General features: G+C 43.0%; 1 protein-coding gene across 1 annotated transcript in view; it reads left to right on the forward strand.

Moving 5' to 3' along the window:
* LOC115463217 (peroxisomal multifunctional enzyme type 2-like) overlaps positions 1–19,626 on the forward strand; it is a 204,254-nt gene that overhangs the window by 29,160 nt on the left and 155,468 nt on the right. Inside the window, exons 3-4 of the mRNA XM_030193529.1 lie at positions 5,150–5,257; positions 16,065–16,124. Coding sequence (XP_030049389.1) covers positions 5,150–5,257; positions 16,065–16,124 — 168 coding nt within the window. The remainder of the gene's footprint in view (positions 1–5,149; positions 5,258–16,064; positions 16,125–19,626) is intronic.

The following is a 19,626-nucleotide window of genomic DNA, read 5'->3' on the forward strand; positions in this document are numbered from 1 at the left end:
GGTCCAGCATTTTACTGTCCCTATTATCCAGCATTATGGTCTAGCAGCTTCATGTCCCTTCTCCCTCCACATCCCTGTAGTCCAGCAGCTCTGTGTCTTTTCTCTCTCTCTCCTATATTCCAGAAGCTCTGTCCCCTATACCTTATGTGCAGCATCTCTGTGACCATCTCTTCCCCCCCCCCCTTTAGTCCATCAACTCTCTGTCCTCTCTCCCCTCCCCCTTATGGTCTAGCAACTCCCTGTCCCCTCTCTCCACAAACCCTTATGGTCTAGTAGCTTTTTGTCCCATCTGCCCTCTCCGTAGTCCAGCAGCTCCGTGTTGTTCCTCCTCCCCCCCCCCCCCCCCCCCCCGCCAAAAGTACAGCCTCAGTTCTGTCGGAGCAGCGACTGGAAGAGGAGAGCATAGGCAACTGAAAACCGTCCAGCAGAGGAGACGCAGCAACTATACTAATCCTAGCGCCGTGGCTTCTTCCTGGGCTGTGCAGGCAGCAAACACACTTACAGGCTTTCACTTCTGTGGGAACTGAAAACCCTGCTAAGCGTGTTTGCTGTCTGTACAGCCTGGGAAGGAGCTGTGGTGTTAGGATTTGTGTAGCCACGTCTCCTGTCTCAGGCTGTTTCCTGCTGCTTGCGCTTTCCTTTTCCAGCCACGGTTGTTTCTGCTGACCGGCCCCTTGACCCACCAACCGAGTGTTTGTGACACACAAGTTGAGAACTGCTGCTTTATGCTAATTTAGTAACATTTTAAAAATATTATTTTAATTCCAAACAAATTGAACACCACATTTTATTCCTTCTTTTGACATCACTGTTAAGTAAAACATAGTTTGCATTTATTTCTTGAGAGCAGCTGGATCTTATTGACCACTTGGTGCTGCTGTTGTATCACAAATTCTGGGTGCTGGACTTTGAAACGTGGATTCTCAACAGTTGTAATACCATGATTTGACTATCCTAAGGATTATGCAAAGTTACTTTTGTATCTGAGCCGTCTGGATCCTTTCTTCAGACTTGAGATGGCGAATAAGGCCTCTCAAAAGTTCACGTTTAACACTGGCTAGTTTATTGCTCTATAACTTGTGCATGCTCTTATCACACTCAAAAGTGCATATTTGTGCAGCCTTTAAGCTAAGCTTTCCCCCCCCCCCCCCCAATAGACGCAAGGCAGGTAAATTCATATCAGGCTGCCTAACTTATGCAGCAGGCATGTGTGTAAGTTAAATTACTTTTCAAAGGGAAAGTTTGCATTTATTTTCCTTTACCCCACAGAAACGACATGCACACAAGTGCATTTGATATTTCATATGTACCAACACCCTGTGTGTATATTGTATAAAGTATGTAGGTAAATGCTGATCCCTGCCCCTGTGAACACCTGTGCTTTATTTAGGTGACTTTATGCGCAATACAGTAAGAGCCCTGCTCACATTGCAGTCTCAGGCTTCTCTCCCACAAGCGAGATCAGAATCCGTAACAGCATTGGCCTCACAGGTCTGAAGTAGCAAGCATGTCGCAGCTCAGCAAATGTTGAAATTGATGGGCCATGTTGCTCCTGTGGCACAACTCCATTAGAGAGTGGCCCAGTGGTCTCAGGCGACTGGAAATCTAGCTGATGTAATTCAGATTCTCAGAGGACAAGCGATGGATCCCAGTGCGGACACTGCCAAAGTGTACTGCTACTTTAAATCTTTAAGGCAGTTTCCGCACCGCGCATACACAGGTGCCTTCCTGCCTGATGCATGGGACCGACAGTTTTTCATTTTCCGCAGAGCAGACAGGTTGTATTTTTTTTTTATTTCTCAGCACGTAAACGTTTCCTTTTGGTGGCTTCCCTTTTCAGGTCAAATTTTTCATATAATTGTTTTTGTGTCCTTTTTCGGCTATGTGATCACTTGTGCTCCCTGGGCCATTGAACCTTTTGATCTTGCATTTTTCCCTCCATGCCATCTAGGGTGCCGAGTGACTTAAAAAAAAATATACTCAGTGTAATAAGACTGTTTCAGGTAAAGACCCTCATAACTGGTGTGTTTCAGTGCATAAGATATTCCCTGTAACCTCTGTCAGCATATTCCTTTAATGGAAGGAAGAAGTAAGTAACTTATTAGTCGCACACGCACACGCACACGCACACGCACACGCACACGCACACACACACACACACACACACACACACACACACACACACACACACACACACACACACTGGTGTGCTGGAGCCGGTTGTTGGCCAGTGCGAGCCGGCTCGCCTCTGCTGCCCCGGTCATCCGTCTTCCTCTACTCCCCGATAGACCTGGTTTCCTTCCTGCACCGCTGAAACCAAGCTAAGCCTGCTGCCTTCGCTTCAACACCGGCGCGCCTCGAAGGAAAATAAAATTTTTAAAAGCAAGCAGCAGCGCAGGAAGGAAACCAGGTCTGTCGGGGAGGCGGGGGAAGACGGATGATGGATGACCGGGGCAGCGGGGGGGTGGGGGTGGGCTGGAAGAAGGCAGATGGAGGGGAGGAGGGTTGCTGGACATGGGTGGATCATGGAGGGGATGGCAGGGGGGAGGAGGGTTGCTGGACATGGGTGGATGGAGGGGAGAGGAGGGTTGCTGGACATGGGTGGATGCAGTGGAGGGGGGAGAGGAGGGTCGCTGGACATGGGTGGATGGAGCATGGAGGGCAGGGAGGAGAGGAGGGTTGCTGGACATGGTGGATGGAGGGCAGGGGAGAGGAGGGTTGCTGGGCATGGGTGGATGGAGGGCAGAGGAGAGGAGGGTTGCTGGACATGGGTGGATGCAGGGTAGGGGGAGAGGAGGGTTGCTGGACATGGGTGGATGCAGGGTAGGGGGAGAGGAGGGTTGCTGGACATGGGTGGATGGATGGCAGGGGGAGAGGAGGGTTGCTGGACATGGGTGGATGGAGTAGAGAGGAGGGTTGCTGGACATGGGTGGATGGAGGGGAGAGGAGAGTTGCTGGACATGGGAGGATGGAGGGGAGAGGAGGGTTGCTGGACATGGGTGCATGGAGAGCAGGGGAGAGGAGGGTTGCTGCTGGACATGGGTGCGTGGAGGGCAGGGGGGGAGAGGAGGGTTGCTGGACATGGATGGAGGAGAGGGAAGGGAGAGAGAAGAAATGCTGGACATGGATGGAAGGGAGGGAAGAGTGAGGAATGAGATGAGAAGAGGGAAAAGGAAGAGAGGAGAAAAATTGCACATGGATGGAGAAAATAGGCTGAAGCTGGATCTACTGGACAGTCAAGTCTGCCGAGGACCCAGCTTTTACTTACGGATGTAAGGCAAGAAATGAAGAAGAAATGCGGAAAGTAAAGAAATAAATGGAAAGGAAGCCCTGGAAACTGAGTTAAGAGGATAGATAGCAGCAGAATCGGATACTGGGCCAGCATGATCAGAAAAACAAAGTCACCCGACAACAAAGGTAGAAAAGATCATTTTATTTTCATTATAGTGTTTGGAATATGTCCACTTTGAGAATCAGGTGCTCAACATTAAAAGTTTATTTTTATTTACTTATTTATGGCATTTTATCCCACATTAAACATGAATTAGATTGCCCCCCCCACCCCAGGCTCTCTCCCCGGCTATAACCAGCTCTGCAATTTGGGGGGGGGGGGGGCGCAGAGGTGGACGAGGGGCGCAGAGGTGGACCTGGGAGAGAGCCTGTTGTTAAACATTTACCAGCACACCACTGGCTGTAATTATCTATTTCTCATGTTTGATTTATTCTTATTGTACACCGTCTTGAGTGAATTCCTTCAAAAAGGAGGTAAATAAATCCAAATAAATAAAATGTAAATAATTTTACCCACATATAGTCTGAGCAGTTATAGAAGAAATTTGTGTGCCTAAACCTCTATTTTATGTATGGTTTTTAAAGTTAACCCCAGAATTGGTGGGAAAAAATTAATACAGCCCTTCATGAGCATTCCTAAGGAACAATTCTAGATGAACCATGTGCAGGAGAGCCTAAGGGATGGGAATCGAGCATCAGATGGCTAGAAAAAGCAACCTAAATATGAGCTTTTGACTGTTACTGAAGTGTTAACAGCTTGCTTTTGTAAGACTTTTTCTCCCACACTGAGGGGCCCATGCTCAAAAGTACTGGCAGCATTAACATGCAGGTAATTCTGGGTTTGTGCATATGTTGTTGTGCTTTGAATGTTCAAATGGTTTCAGTGTGGCCACTGAAACCGTTACCGCAGACTGCATTTAAACACATTTAAATGTGGTCATTAATTGCCCTGTAGCTATGCTCAAAAAAATAAAAAAAAAAGGTTCTTGGCCGTATTCAGTATAAGAAATTTTGTGCCAGATCTGAGGCAGCATAGAAGGGCTGATCTGAGAGGTGAGGTGACTGTTGGCACCCCTTTTCTCCCTCCAACCCTACCATCCTGCCCAGACCCAGGTTAAAAATCCAACTCCCCCCCCCCCCCCCCCCCCCCCACCTGATGCAACTTGACCCCTTCCCCCTTTTCCCCCAAACATTACAAAAATGCCCTGGTGGTCTAGTAGACATCTGGCACCCCTCTCAACTACCCCTCATGTAACAAAAATCCCTGGTGGTCTAGTGGACCCCAATCTCCCACTCTTGCAGCCCCTCCCTGCCCCCACTAAGTCCCTATAAAATCTGTGGTAGTCTAACGGGATTGCCACTTACCTCAGGCCTATCTCCTCCTGGCCCCTGTATCTTGAAGGAGGCAGGATCGTTGCTTGCTGTCTTCTGCCTCCGGGTGTTGCCAACTGGGAAACACTGGGCAGGGCCTGTGTACCGTATAAGGGAGAAGCCCTGGCCTTGTCCAGATAACTTCAGGTTATCCCTGGACAGCTGTAGTTAAGGGACATATTTGGATAACAGTGTGCTGCTTGGAATTTCAAAATTGGTACTTAGCTAAAACAGTTCAGTTACTCTGAACTTCTTTCCGGTTCATTTCTTGGGTTGGTAATACTTCCCAATTTAAACATTCTCCCCACTATTTACTAAGCCGCACGGCAATGCCGACACAGCCCATTCCTGTGTCAGCATTAGCACACCTGCAGCCGCTTGCATGACTTAGTAAACAGGGAGGGTCTCTGAACATGTTGGCTGGTGTCATGGGCTTGAAAATTTTGTAAGTCACCAAATGTTGAGGATTTTTTTTTTTTTTACACAGTGAATGATCTTGGAGTCGACATCAAGGGAGATGGCAAAAGCTCATCAGCTGCTGACAAAGTGGTGGAAGAAATAAGAGCAAAAGGAGGAAAAGCAGTGGCCAACTATGGTATGTTATTCTGTCCCCAACGTTACGTGAGATAACAAAGTGACCAGCTTTTAATAGGTCGGAACGTTTTCAGTTGAGGGATTGCAAACAGCATTCTAACTTATTCTGTGCTGTCTGTTGTAATCCTAACATTGTGAGTCACAGAGTAATGAGTAAGTCTGTTGAACATAAAGGAAAGCAGGATTAGAAAGGAGCATGTTTCATTTTCTGTGTAAAGTTCTAGTCTCTTGATTCTAGAGCAATCCAGGGAGTGCTTTGAATGATTTTACTATGCTTTTTGGTCACTGTAGGCACGTGTAACATGCTTTAAAATCTTTTATGGGACAGCTGTCACTTGTAGTATCCTGACTAGTCAGATGAGATCACATGATCATATGGTGATGTATGATTTGGAACCTCATTGTCAGTATCTTGCATAGCAGCTGTTACAAGTTTGACTGGAAAAAATTGTGTTACACCCACAGTTGTGCCTTAGTGTGCATTAATATTGATTTTATAGTTTATATAGTTTATAGTTTTTTACTTTTGTTATACCCCCATTAGCTAACTCACAGATCATAGTGGTATATAAGTCTAAAACCAAAAGAACAAGAAAATAGAAAAGAACTCCAATAAATTTATAGGATAGAAACAACACAAACGCTCATACAAAGATCCAATATGCAATCATGGAAAGGGAGAAGGGGGAGGATATTGCAGGAAACAAGATGTGAGATAGGAAAGGTTGTGCTAAATGCTCGGTGAAACAACCAGGCTTTGAGAGCTCTTTTTGAATTTTTAAAATGACTGTTCTGCACAGAGAGAGTAGCATAGAATTCCATAGACATGGGTCTTCAAAAAAGAAAGCCTTATACAAAGTAGATTCCAATTGAGTGAAACGGAGACTGGGGAGACATAACCGGTGGTCATTTAACAGTCGAAGGAGACATGCAGGGGAGTAAGGGACAGTAAGGTTAGCTAAATAAGAAGGATGACTCACGCTATAAGCTTTGAAAGCAAGAGCGAGTATCTTGAAAATAATTTCTTAGAGTGGAGTAACATGGTCGTATTTTTGAGCATGATGAGGTAATGTGATAGCAGTGTTCTGAAGTGTCAACTTTCTTAAGGAGTAAACGTGAACAGCCTAGGTATACAATGTTACAATAGTCAAGTCTAGTAATAAAGAGGGTTAGAATCAAAGCATGAAAAGTGTCATAGTCAACGTATCTCCGAACTGGACGAAGTTGGCGAAGAATAAGGAAACCTGTTGTACACGCACCAGAAACGTCTTGAGAGAAAGTTAACTGAGAGTCTAGAGTGACACCAAGATAGTGGAAAGAGGTTACGGGGGATAGAGCATGACCTGAAAGAAGTGTTAAGGGTAAAGAAGGTGGAGGGATGCCACCAGTGAACCAGCATGTTACTGTCTTGTCTTTGTTTAAAACTAATCTGTGAGAGCAAAGCCAGTCAGAAATTAAGGGTAAGGCAGTCCTGAAGTGGTTGAATAGTTGGGGAAAATGGGTTAGTGGGATAAATCAACAGGATGTCATCCACATAAAAATGGAAAAACACCCCTGAAGTTTGAATAAGGGTTGCGAATGGACTGAGAAAAAGGTTGAAGAGTAGAGGAGAAAGAATAGAACCTTGTGGAACCCCACACCCAAGCAAGTGAGCAGTGGAAGAAGAGGAAATTATTCAGGGTCTACCATACCTTCTTCCTATTTGTTTGTCTTCTGCGATCCTGCTCCCAGCATTTCAGCTGTGAACACAGAACAGAAATATTCCATCTTGGACTTCCAGTGGAACCACAAGGCAAGATGACTCTTGAATTACCCCCCAGGGGGACCAGGTGATGGACTATACTTTGAAGGGGGGGAGGACCAGGTGATGGACTATACTTTGAACTTAAAAGTACCAAATAGTGGCTGCTATGTGTGGGTGCGATTTCAGCTGCAAACTGTGCTTCGGAGGCATAGCGGGAGCAACTCTTGAAAGATCCGAATGGCTGTCCTGACGCAGGTGAAAGTACAGTATGGGTTTCGGGATTTGAGCGAAGGACAGCAGTGAGTGCGGGAAGAGGCCTTCCTCGGTCACTCAAATTTTCTGCAAGTGGATTTGGTGAAGTATCCTGCAATTCACTTAGTACCTGATCAGGAGGAAGTTTGTATTGGGTGGCCCTGTGTTCAGTTGGAGAGTACAGCTCAGTTTTGCTGACTGTGGAGGAACTTTGGCCTGGTCATAATGGCCTACACAAAGCATTGAGGGGGCGAGTTATAGACCCTGAATCATAGTGACCTACTGGCTGTGCACTTTTAGAGTGCTCTGATTTCTCAGTGAGATCTGTTCTCCTTGTTGATTTTGTGTAGCAATGGTAGGTGCTGCTGTTTGGACTATTCAAGAGCTTTGGGGTGTATGAAGGAAGGTTCTGGAGCCCTACTGTCCTTTACTGCCTCTTTTTTTTTTTTTTTTTTTTGCTCAGTTGCAATACTGTATACAAGAGGGACTGCTATGCCAAAGCCGCTTAAAGCTAAGACCTCATCCTCTATAAAAGATATGTATGCAGCCAAGACGTCTAAAATTCAAAAACCTATGAGCCCGGGGATAGGGTAGAAACTCTTGCCCTCCTCAAAAATTTCACCCCCTTTGGATTTGGTTGCTTTATCAGAGTTGGAACCAATGATATGTGGCAACTGGTGCTACAAGAAAAAAATCCAGGAGGAAATTGCAGCTTTGGTAGTTACCAAGCTGGAGGAGAAGTTTGAAGTAACTACAGGATGCCTGGACATGGTGGAGGCACAGTTAATGGACTTGGAAGAGAATTTAGAAGGCAACTGCAAGGAAAATCTCCAGATACAACAATGGTTAGAAACTTTACAAGATAAAATTGAAGATCAGGAAAATAGGAAGCATAGATCAAACATCCGCATAGTGGGGATTCCTGAGGGACGCGAAGGATCATCACCCCATATGAGGAAAGGCTAAAGAGGTTAGGGCTCTTCAGCTTGGAAAAGAGACTGCGGGGGCGGGGGGATATGATTGAAGTCTATAAAATCCTGCATGGTGTAGAACAGGTAGAAGTGAATCGATTTTTCGCTCTTTTAAAAAACACGAAGTCCAGGGGACACTTAATGAAATTACATGGAAATACTTTTAAAAACAAATAGGAAATATTTTCACTCAAAGAATAGTTAAGCTCTGGAACTCACTGCCGGAGGATGTGGTAACAGCTGTTAGCGTATCTGGGTTTAAAAGAAGGTTTGGGCAAGTTCCTGGAGGAAAAGTTCATAGTCTGTTATTGAGATGGACATTGGGGAAGCCACTGTTTGCCTCGGGATTGGTAGCAAGGAATATTGCTACTAATTGGGTTTCTGCCAAGTACTTATGATCTGGATTAGCCACTGTTGGAAGCAGGATACTGAACTAGATGGACCATTGGTCTGACCCAGTATGGCTATTCTTATGTACCTATATACATCAATTCCTGATGGCATGCTTCCCAGGAGTTTCTTCCAACACTTCTTTCGAAATTGAGAAGGTACACAGAGAGCTGTGGTCAAAACCAGATATACACCTGCCTCCTTGTTTGTGGTTAAACTACTCTGATTTCAGGATACTGAGCATATACTCCGGCAAGCACGTCAAGAGAAATCCTTTGCATTTGACAGTGCATATATTAGAGTGTTCCTGGATTTAAGTTTGGAAGCTGTCCATAAAAGAAAAGAGCTGTGCTCCTTCAAAAAGGAGCTTCAGGACAGAAGCTTTCAGGTAGGTCTCTGGTACATTTCCAAAGTGGTGTTAACAGTAAATGGAATGCAGAATTTTCACAACACCCAAGGAAATTGTCTGTCTTGAATGCACTCAAGAAGGGTCATTCAGCTGCTAATGGTGTGAGACCTGCATCTGGGCCCTCTTGGAATAATCCAAAAGAAACGAGTGCTGCTTATTGATCACATAAGGAAAAATTGCCTTTTCTCCAGAGACAAAAGGCCCCCATGAGGTTTGGGGGGCTGGTTCCTCAGGCTATTTTGAATTCTATTGGGCAGTCAGAGCCTGTTCAACAAGTATAATCTTCTGATGAAGTGGACGCATCTGGATCAGGAGCCTTGGAGGAAGCCTGGGAGAGGTCCCCTCAGTTTCTCCAGATCGGGAATCCTCTCAGAACAGGCCTGGTGTGGATTAATGGATCTAATTGAAAATATGAATATCTGGTTCTTCAGATATTGTCTCGGGGCTTAGGAAATGTAGAGGAGTATACCCCAAAGGGAATTTCAGTGGTGTAATGCAGTTATTGGACCCTGTAGACCTGTTTTTCTCTCCAGAACAGACGGTATGCCTATACAGTGGACTCTGAGATGTGAGTCCTTGGTTTCTCTTCTTCTATCTTTGGGTGCTGGGGTTTGTGAGGACTCTCTGAGCTTTGATGCTAAACCACAGTATGGTTCTCTTTTGATATAAGGTTGTAGCTATAACTGGGTTTCTCTAATATGTTAAGGTACAGCTATGATTTTGATTGCTGATGGGATTTGGTTCTTCAATTGAAGGGGATACTGGATATCCTGGGGGGGGGGGGGGGGGGGGGGGAGAAGGAGGGAAAATTTGATTGCTTGCTACATCCTTCATTAGGAGTTAGGAATATATATTCAGGAAGTAAATGGGGTGGAGGGAGGGCATTTGGGTGAAAATGTAGGAGGGATTAGGGTGGTTCAGGTATGGTTTGAGAAGAATGAGGATTAATCTTTTTTTTTTTGTAAGGTATATAAAAGGAACATACAATGTATTGTATATACATGGGTCTGGATACATGACGTGTTCGTACCTGCTTGTAGATATAGGGTGAAGATACGGGGAATGTTTGAACTTTTGCATGCTTCCTAATGCCTGGTCAGTGGTTTAAAGTGGTCACTTGGAACGTTAGTGGCCTATTGTACAGCGCTGCGTAACCCTAGTAGCGCTCTAGAAATGTTAAGTAGTAGTAGTAAATAGCCCAATTAAGAGAAAACAAATTCTGAAACAACTTAGAGATGAGCGAGTAAATAATAGCTTTTCTTCCAGAGGCCAAAATCAGCCCATAAGAAACTGAGAAATTGAAAAGAGGAGGATGGGAAGAGGTGTTTCTACTTCTCCAGGGGATCTAAGAAAAAGGGGGTGGCTATTTTAATACAGAAATTGTTACCATTTGTGCTGTTATGATAGTAAGTGGGATGAGGAAGGGCGGATGATCTGGATTCAAGGTAGGATAAATGATCTGGAACTAACAGTTCTCAAGTGGTATGCTCCCAGTGGGCCAAAGAAGCTGTTTTTTGAATCCCTGTTCAAAGACCTGATCTCCTCTGATAGGGGCCTGTTTCTAGTTGGAAGGGACTGCAATTGTATATTGAGGGGGTTGACTTCTACCACTGCCAAGAAAAGGGAGAACAGTCAAAACAGTAAAAGTCTGTGTTCTGTGCTCAAGCAGTGGAATTGAACTGATTTGTGGAGAGCAGAACTAAATGGGTATAGACTATACCTTCTTCTCAACACCAAATAACACTTACTCTAGAATATATTATCTTTTTGGTAGAACCTCTCAAGTAGAGGGTTGGCGGCAGGTGGAGATACACTTGATAGTACACTCAAATCATGCAATGGTTTTAGGTATCTGGGCAGGTAGTGAGGAGCAAAAGAACTGAGGCATGTAGGGCTAATACCCAATTGCTGGTTGAGAAGCAGATACAGACCTGGCTCCAGAAGGAATGGGTAAAATATTTGGCTATAAATGATATGGGGGACATCTCCTTGAGTACTATATAGGATGCCTGGAAAGCGAATATCAGGGGCCTGTTAATTCAAAAAGGGGCACAGTTGAAGAAAACCAAAAGACAGCCTTATTAACAGCCTTACAAACTACTCATAAACAGAAGAGAGTTGCTATCAGCTATCAAAAGCTGTGTACAAAGCAGGGAGCCTTAGATTTATTAAAAACTCAATAAATGGACTATTTGTTGGCCGGCACTAAACGTGAGATTTTGGAGCATGTTAACAAACCGGGATAACTCCTTGCTTGGCAGTTTAATAAAAAATAAGGTCTTAAGTGGATGAGACAGAATTCCTTGGGGCATTTATTGGTTATTAACCTGAAAATAGCGGCGTAATTTGGTAGATTTTATACCTCTTTATATGCTGCTGAATGTGATTCTCCTCAGCAAGCTATTGCCAGTTATCTAGATAAAGTAGGGCTTCCTTCTGTAGCAGAGCATGAGCAACAATGGCTAAATAGAGAAATCTAAGTATAGTAGGTTTTAGCAGCTATCAAAGAGCTTAAAGTGGGGAAAGCAGCTGGAGAGGATGGGTTCCCCGCTGAATTTTATAGGAGACTAAATGAATTGACCTCTTTTTTTTGCTTTGCTTGTTTAAGGGAGGTTTATTGGAGTTCCTCCCTAAAAGTATGTATCGGCACAAGTTATTATTCTTCCAAAGCCAGGAAAAGATCCCATCAAATATGCTAGCTATACTACTACTACTACTACTATTTAACATTTCTAGAGCGCTACAAAGTGTACGCAGCGCTGTACAAACACAGAAGAAAGAGAGTCCCTGCTCAAACTGATATGAAAATGTTTGCTAAAATATGGGCTGCATGACTGGAGTTTTTGCTTCCAAAAATTGTACACTGGGATCAATCCGATTCTTGTTGAAGGAGAGGGTGTTGGGAGATAATATCTGAAGAGCAGTTAACCTTATAGACAAAATTCAGTGAGACAAAATCAAGGCACTATGTGTTGCTATTGATGCGGAAAAAGCATTTGATAGGGTTTTTGTTCAGAATCAAGTAGAGTGGGGCTTTTTGTTTAGAATCTTAGAAAAAAACTGGTCTGGGGGTAACTTTGGGAAGTGGATGCAGGCTCTGTAAGCTGCTCCCTCAAGTCAAATAATGGTAAATGGTGTAAAATTTGAACCTTTTCAACTGGGAAGAGAAGTAAGACACTGCTTCTGTTGCTCTGGCAATTGAGCCTCTGGCTCAGTATACGTCAAAGTAAGTTCATTGAACCTATTCTAGCCAGACAGATGGAACATAACGTGCTGCTTTATTGTGATCACACATTGGTCTTTGTCAGGAATCCAAAAACATCTATGACCCCACTGTTGGATGAAATTGATCTATTTGTCACTCAGGCTACAAAATTAACAAAGATAAAACAGAAGCTTTTCTTTTCCATGTAAATCTGGAAACAGAGCTTCCAAATTTCCATTTTCAATTTAATAAAAAAGGATTTTGTTACTTGGGAGTCATTATCTTGGATCTGGTTGTAAGACTTATGTTAAATTAAAATTATTCTTCCCTTAACCCAATCTATTAAAGCACTATTGGAATCATGGAAGTACTTGACTTTAACGTGGGGAGGCAGTGTTGCTGTTGATAAAATGATGATACTTCTCCGTTTAAAAAAAAAAAAGGAAAAAAATTCTATTCAACTCCCCGTTGATATTCCAAGGCGACAATTTAAAAAATGGGTTACTTTAATTTGGCAAGTTATATGGGAGGAGCAATGTGTTAAGATAAGTTTGATAGTTGTCTCTTCCCAAACAAGATGATGGAATGGGTTTACCTAGGGCAGCAGTACTTGTAGCACTAAAAGATTATTATGATTAACCTCTTAAGAAACATTGGATGCAGATGGATGTGAGTACCTTGCTGTGCCCCTTTATCCATATTTGAAGTAGCGGGTAAACGGGGCATTGGGACAAAGGGATCTGGGTTCCACTGACTAGGCCTCACCAACTAGCATGGAAAACTTTGCTGAGTAAATCATTAAACTCAGATAGTTGGGTATGTATTTATGAATTCATTTCCAGATGTTCCATGGTTACAAATTATCAACAATTGCAGTATATGCTAGTATTGCGACTATATTGGTATCCAGCTAAAGTTCCCTCTCAATCATGTGAAAGCACTGCAGCTCATGTGTGTTGCAGAAACTGTGGGGAACTATGAACAGTTATGGTGGGAGTGCCCAAAAAGTAAAAATTTATTGTCCCAAGTTTGGAAGACAGTGACGGTGGAGCACTGTGGTATGACAATTAGATCCAGAGAGATGTCTGTTAGGTTTGCTAACTATATGCACCCTCGGGTTCTCTTAAGGAGAAACTGGTTGCATCTTTATTGTTGCCTTCCAGAATAACGTTTGCAAGGAGATGACGAGAACTGGAGGAACCAGTGCTCACCAGGTGGCACCAGATATGTGTGGAAATTGTATGAAAAGATGTCTGCTGCTCTCACAGCTCAGAAGGATCTTTTTGATATTAAATGGGCTGGGGTGCCATTATAAATTTATCATATGTCTGATTTATTATGATTTATGACCGATTATGTTGCTTCTGTTTTTTTTTTTTGGGGGGGGGGGGAGGTCATAGATGCTTTTGAGATTGTGTCTTGGAGGTAGCATGTGGAGGTGCTCAGGGAAGGTAGTTTGAGGAGCTCACGGGCATTGATCAGTCATGTCTTTCATAGGAGATACATCATGCATCTTATTTTTCTTCAGTAAGGTTGGGAAGAAGGGAGGGGACGGGTTCTAATACACAAATCTACTGTACACTTACGTTGGTTTGGAAGTATATTTGATATGTTTGTTGTTACATAAATTCAGATATTCCGTCATGAGTTCTCATTAAAATACTGAATAATTTAAAAAGTAATTCCACTTTATCTTTATCAGCTTCTACATATTCCCCCTTCACCTTTGAGTCTCACAATGCCATTTTTGCTCTTCCTCCTTTCATTGACATACAGTGAAGCCCCATTATTACGCACCCCACTATAACGCGAATCCGCTTATAATGTGATCATATCTTAGCTCCCTTTTTTAAAACTTACATTTTCTCTCCATCCAATGTGTAGCTACGCTGCGGTGGAGCCCACACCCCTTTTCTTGCTTGAAACCATTTCAACCAATGACTAACTATGCTACGGTGTAATGTACCTCCCTTTCCTGCTTGAAACCCATTCCAGCTAATGTCTAGCTATGCTGGGGTGGAGATCACCCGTGCCCCCCAAATGTTCCTGGTACTGTTTAGCTATACCAGGGTTGGCTCTGTTTGTGCCGTTCTGAAATCAACCACAGGTGGACTGTTTTTAAACACGGCTTTGTCTGCTCCAAGTGCCTTTCTGAAATCTACCACAAGTGGACCCTTTGGCAACTATATGTTTCAATAATGTTGCGCATATATATATATATATATATATATATATATATATATATATATACACACACACACGTTCAGCTGTGTGATTGTTTTCTAACAGATGGATTTTTGCTTCATTGGGTTTCATTTTCCATGGACCCCGATATAACAGGACTCCGCATTTAACATGATGATATCTTATGGATCCTAAACATTGCGTTATAATGGGGTTCCACTGTATCTTTAAAAAAAAAAAGTCTTGTCGCCCCCCCCCTCTTTTTCCTTACCTTTTTTAGCTGCTACTTTTGAGACCCAAAGTGACTTTCTTTTCTTTACTTTTACTTTCCTTACTAAAAAGGTTTGTTATCCCTTAAAATAGCATCTTCCAGTTTTGCCCACTGCTTTCCTACTTCTTCCAGAAGTTCTTATTCAGACAACTGCTTGAGATAATCCCCCCCCTCCATCTGAACAAAGTTAGTGGTTTTTTTTTTTTGAAGTCTAGAACCTTTAATTTTGAGTGAACTTTTACCACATGGGTCATTCCATGCCAAGTGGTCTAAAATTAAAAAAAAGTTCCCACCATCATGTTCTCCAATTTTGTTCAAGTTTTATCTGTTGCGCGAGTCAGGTGTTAAACGAAGTTTCCCAAAATTTGAGGTCTCTAACTGCAATAGTTGCAGATCTAGACCCCCTTTTCTGAAAGGTTGTCAGTCCGTGAGCGCGCGACATTTACCAAAATGCCATTGATCAGGTTGAGATTGAAAGATAAAGTTTCTAGGTGCTACAGATGTCATCTTCTTGGAGGAGCTGGTGGTCCTGGAACTAATTTCGACCTTGTTCTTGGTATATTGCAGGTTCTGGTGTAAGGAGAATGGTGGTGGGGCCATTTCTTATTGTGATCACAGCACACTTTAATTTGATGTAATCACTGGAGGGAGGATATTAAGAAAGCTACTGCAGTAGCATTCAAGTTTATAATGATAAAATGAGATCATTTAAAATGAAGTAAAAGCACTTACAAAAGATAAGTTTTAATGAAGCAGGGAGAGTTGTTTAAAAATATCATCTTGGAAGTTCAAATATAATGTAGTCCACACATTAAGAAAGTCAAAGGAAGGGCTAGTGGCTGCTACCCTAACTACATAGTGCTGTGAAAAACGGTGAATGCCAAAAAGGCATTTTATAAAGACTAGAAAATAAATCCAAATGAGGAAAATAGGAATGAACGTAAACACTGCAAGTAAGATGCAACATTTTAATAAGGCAAAAAAAAAAAAAAATCAAAGAGGTTTCCACAGGGGCAGAAACAAATAGCAAATATTTTTTGAAGTGTATGCTTGTTTGCCTGTGAGCACTTCAGGTATGACTTAATTTTATAGCAGGTACTTTATGTGCATGCAACAGCATTTTACATGCAAAATCATTTAGAACATTACTGCTACAAACAGGGAAAATAAGTTGAAGAAAGGTAATCTTTTTTTTTTTTTTTCCCCCCATGGTTTTAAATGATCGATCATACTAACAGAGAACTAAGAGAATTGTTCCCAGACTGCTCAGGTGAAAGCGTACTGGTGTTCATGAGGTAGTACTAAGGAGCCTTAAGCAGTCAGTGTGTTAATTGAGAAAAGCATCTCAAGTTGTATAAAATGTGCCTTGTGTTTTGCTGTAGATTCTGTGGAAGCAGGTGAGAAGATCATACAGACTGCACTTGATGCATTTGGGAGAATAGGTACGTACGCATGCTCATTTATTCATTCATGTATTGAACTTTTATACCACTTGTACTGCTGTGGCATGTCTAGATGGCATTTTGTATGTGTCTTTGTGTATATATGTGTCTGATTTAAAAACGTATCGCAGAAAGACAGATTTGAACAGTATGCCTTAAACAGAGATGTCATATAGGGGGCTGTAATTAAAACTTCCTATTCTGCTGCGAACCATGTAGATGCATTAACACAGGCTGCTGCCCGACACCCCCACCTGCAGCCGACGCCCCCCCCTGCCCTGGTTCTACCTTGAGGTATTCTGGTGGCCTCTGCAGGGGGGAATGTTCTTTCCTGCCCGCTGCACTGCTGCTATTCCCCCACCTGCCAGCACCGCTGTGTTTTCAAAATGGCAGCCAAGGCTTCCCGCAGTCTCGTGACACTTCTGTAGAGAGACTCGGCTGCTATTTTCAAAATGTGGTGGTGCTGGATGGGGAGAATAGCGGCAGCCCAGCGGTCAGGGCAGGAAAGAACATATGTGTCGTGTCTCTCTACCCCCTCCCCCCCCCCGCTGAGGCCACTAAATCACCAGTGGTGCGCTGGGCATCTGGGCAGAGCCTCTGGGCCCTCAGACACTGCCTGGTTGCCTGAATAGTCAGTTCGCCCCTTATCCAGGGGCTGAATACAAATTGTAAAATCAATATATATAAAAGGCGAGTGTCGTACTCACTTGCAAATGCGCAGTAGAGACCTCTGCCCCGCCCCCGCGTCAATGCGTGATGACGGGGGGGCGGAACAGAGAGGGTCTGTACTGCTTATTTCTGAGGGAGGGACACCGCCGTCTAACGCTCCCCCCACCCGAGTCGCCGCCGCCACCCACCTTCTACCCGGTCGGGCCCTCGCTCCGCTCTGTCCCGCCCTCGACGACGTTACGTCACACGAGGGCGGGACAGGCAGAGAAGAAGAAGGAAGGCCGACGTCGGCAGCTCAGCAGAGCTAAGTGCTGCGTTCCCGGACCCTCGCTGTTTCAATAGCGGAGCAAGGGCCCGGCCGGGAGGAAGGTGGGTGGTGACGGCTCGGGGGGGGGGGGGGGTGTGAATTCGGAGGGGGAGGGGCAGCGGCGAACTCGGCGGCGGGGGCGGGCCTTTCAACATAAAAGGCCATTATTATAAATAATACTACATGCACACCTTAAAATCCACAGTACTTCAAAATATAGAATACAGTATAAAATGTTTTCCACATAACCAGCAGGTGTGATACAGGATTTTCACCTGTCTGGTAAAAATGACAAAACTAATAAATATTTATTTAAAAAATGTAAAAACACAGTGTTTCAGCTAATTCGAGCGTGGTGTATTTAATCTTATCCTCTGTTTTCATTTTTGAGGTGGTTCCATTTTTAAGGTATTTGGACACTGTTTAGAGCATTTAAAGTATATGCTATTTTATTAATGTAAAACTGGTGTATTTTTACCTACTTTTTATTAATCTCTTTTTATATATTTAATGCATTTATAATTGATTATTATTTCTGAGTTTCAATGAAATGATATAAGGCAGCCTTTGACCTTTACAACAACCATAGACATGCACATTCAAGTAGCCTGTGTGACAGGCTGAGGCAGGCTCGAAGAAAAGCCCTGTTTGTTGATAGTTTGCATTTGTGAGCAGCATGGTGAGTAAAATTTTGGGGTTTTTCATTATTTTAGGCTGTTTTTAAGGAGACTTTTTACTTTTGGGAACTCATGGGAGAGTTTTGGCTACACAGGTGGTGCATTTGTTGTTTCTGAAGAGGTTTGAGTTATTCATCTGAATTTGTTTTGTAGTTTTTACCAGACAGATGAAAACCCTGTATCACACCTGCTGGGGATTTTGAAAACATTTTATATTGTATTCCATATTTTGAAGTACTGTGGATTTTAAGGTGTGCATGATGTAGTATTTATAATGATGGCCTTTTATGTATCTATTTTACAGTTTGTATTCAGTCCCTGATGTAGCTCCTGTGCGGGCAAAACATGGCCATGTCGGGCATGTAGAGAATACTTGTATTTATTAGTGATGAATCAATTCTGTTTGATTTGAATGCACTGGTCTGCTCCCTCTTTTTGCTGTGCCAATTTTTTCCATTAGTCCAGGGGACTAGCAAAAATATTAATGTGGGAATACTTACCGCTTCTTATTTAAGTAGTGGTAAATACTCCCACGTTAAGTCTGCATGAGCCTGTTAGCATTTAGTAATGTGATTGTGCTAATTGGGTAATGCTTCCACACTCACTCTGTTCACAATCCCTGCCCATGGCATTCCCCCCCCCCTCTTTACTAAGCCGCGTACTAATGCCAACACAGCCCATTCACTTTGAATGGGCTGTCTCGGCAATGTCGCACAGCAATTGCTAGCACGGCTTAGTAAACGGGGGGAATAAATAGCAAATGCCATTCCCCTTCCATAACATAAATAGCAACAAATAAATCCTGCACAGTTAGAGCATGTAAAAAGGTAAATTACTGCAGAATGCTTTAACGTGTCCTCCGGTAAGCCCATGCTAGGGCATAGTGTACCTTAGTAAAAGGTCCCCTCAGTTTTGATTATATAAAACTACAAGCACAGTATACATTGATCTGGTCCATGGGTAATAGTGTGTTTACTGTTGGAACAACCAGTTTATCTTATACCTGTGGACAAATTGGGCAGTTATCAAAGACTGATTTCCACAGGTAAAATGTTGCTTTGTCTGCTGAAAGAGCTTTCATTAACGTCTTCAAAATATACCAAAGCTTTGCTGTTACTAGAGGACTTGGAAAAACAGACCACTGGGTTCTGTTCAGGCTTTTGTGCTATTTGGATGTGAGGAAAGAAGTTCAAAAAGTAGAAACTCTGGATACCTTATAATATACTTGAGGACAATGGTGTCTGTAGGGAATGCTGTCAGCATTGTAACCTGCATAGTTTGATGTATTACAAGCATTTTGGGACAGTCTTCCTGATTTCAGAGAGGCTGCCCAAGTAATTTATTTTATAAAGCAAGGAAGACATACAAACCCATAATGTGGCAATTTCTGAGAGTATTTTATAAAGGCAAATAGACACTTTTATTAGACATTTCAGATTTTTTCATAGCAAGGCATCTATCACCATTTGTTCCTAAGTTAGCCTTTAAGGAAATAATGTAAGATTTCTTTTTTTTTTTAATCAATAAATGGTTTTTATTGAAAATAAATCATACAATCACAGTTAGAAAACTTTCCAAAACAAAGATTATTCCAAGTAACAAGATCACCCTCCCCTATCTTGTAATTTCCCCCAACCCTCCCCTCTCCCCCAGCAACCCTTTACAAATCTGTCATCATCCATACGTATAGGAGAGCATACTGTTGATTTTTCAATATGCTTCCAATTCCCAAAATGCCCCACTTCTCCCTCTCTCCCTCCCCTCATCCCCTCCCCTCATCAATAATCATGGCCAATTGGGATAATTTTTCATGTGAGTGATCCAAGATTTCTTACCAGGACATACTATA

The sequence above is a fragment of the Microcaecilia unicolor genome, chromosome 2 (genome assembly GCF_901765095.1).
Source record: "Microcaecilia unicolor chromosome 2, aMicUni1.1, whole genome shotgun sequence".
Taxonomy (NCBI): Eukaryota; Metazoa; Chordata; class Amphibia; order Gymnophiona; family Siphonopidae; genus Microcaecilia; species Microcaecilia unicolor.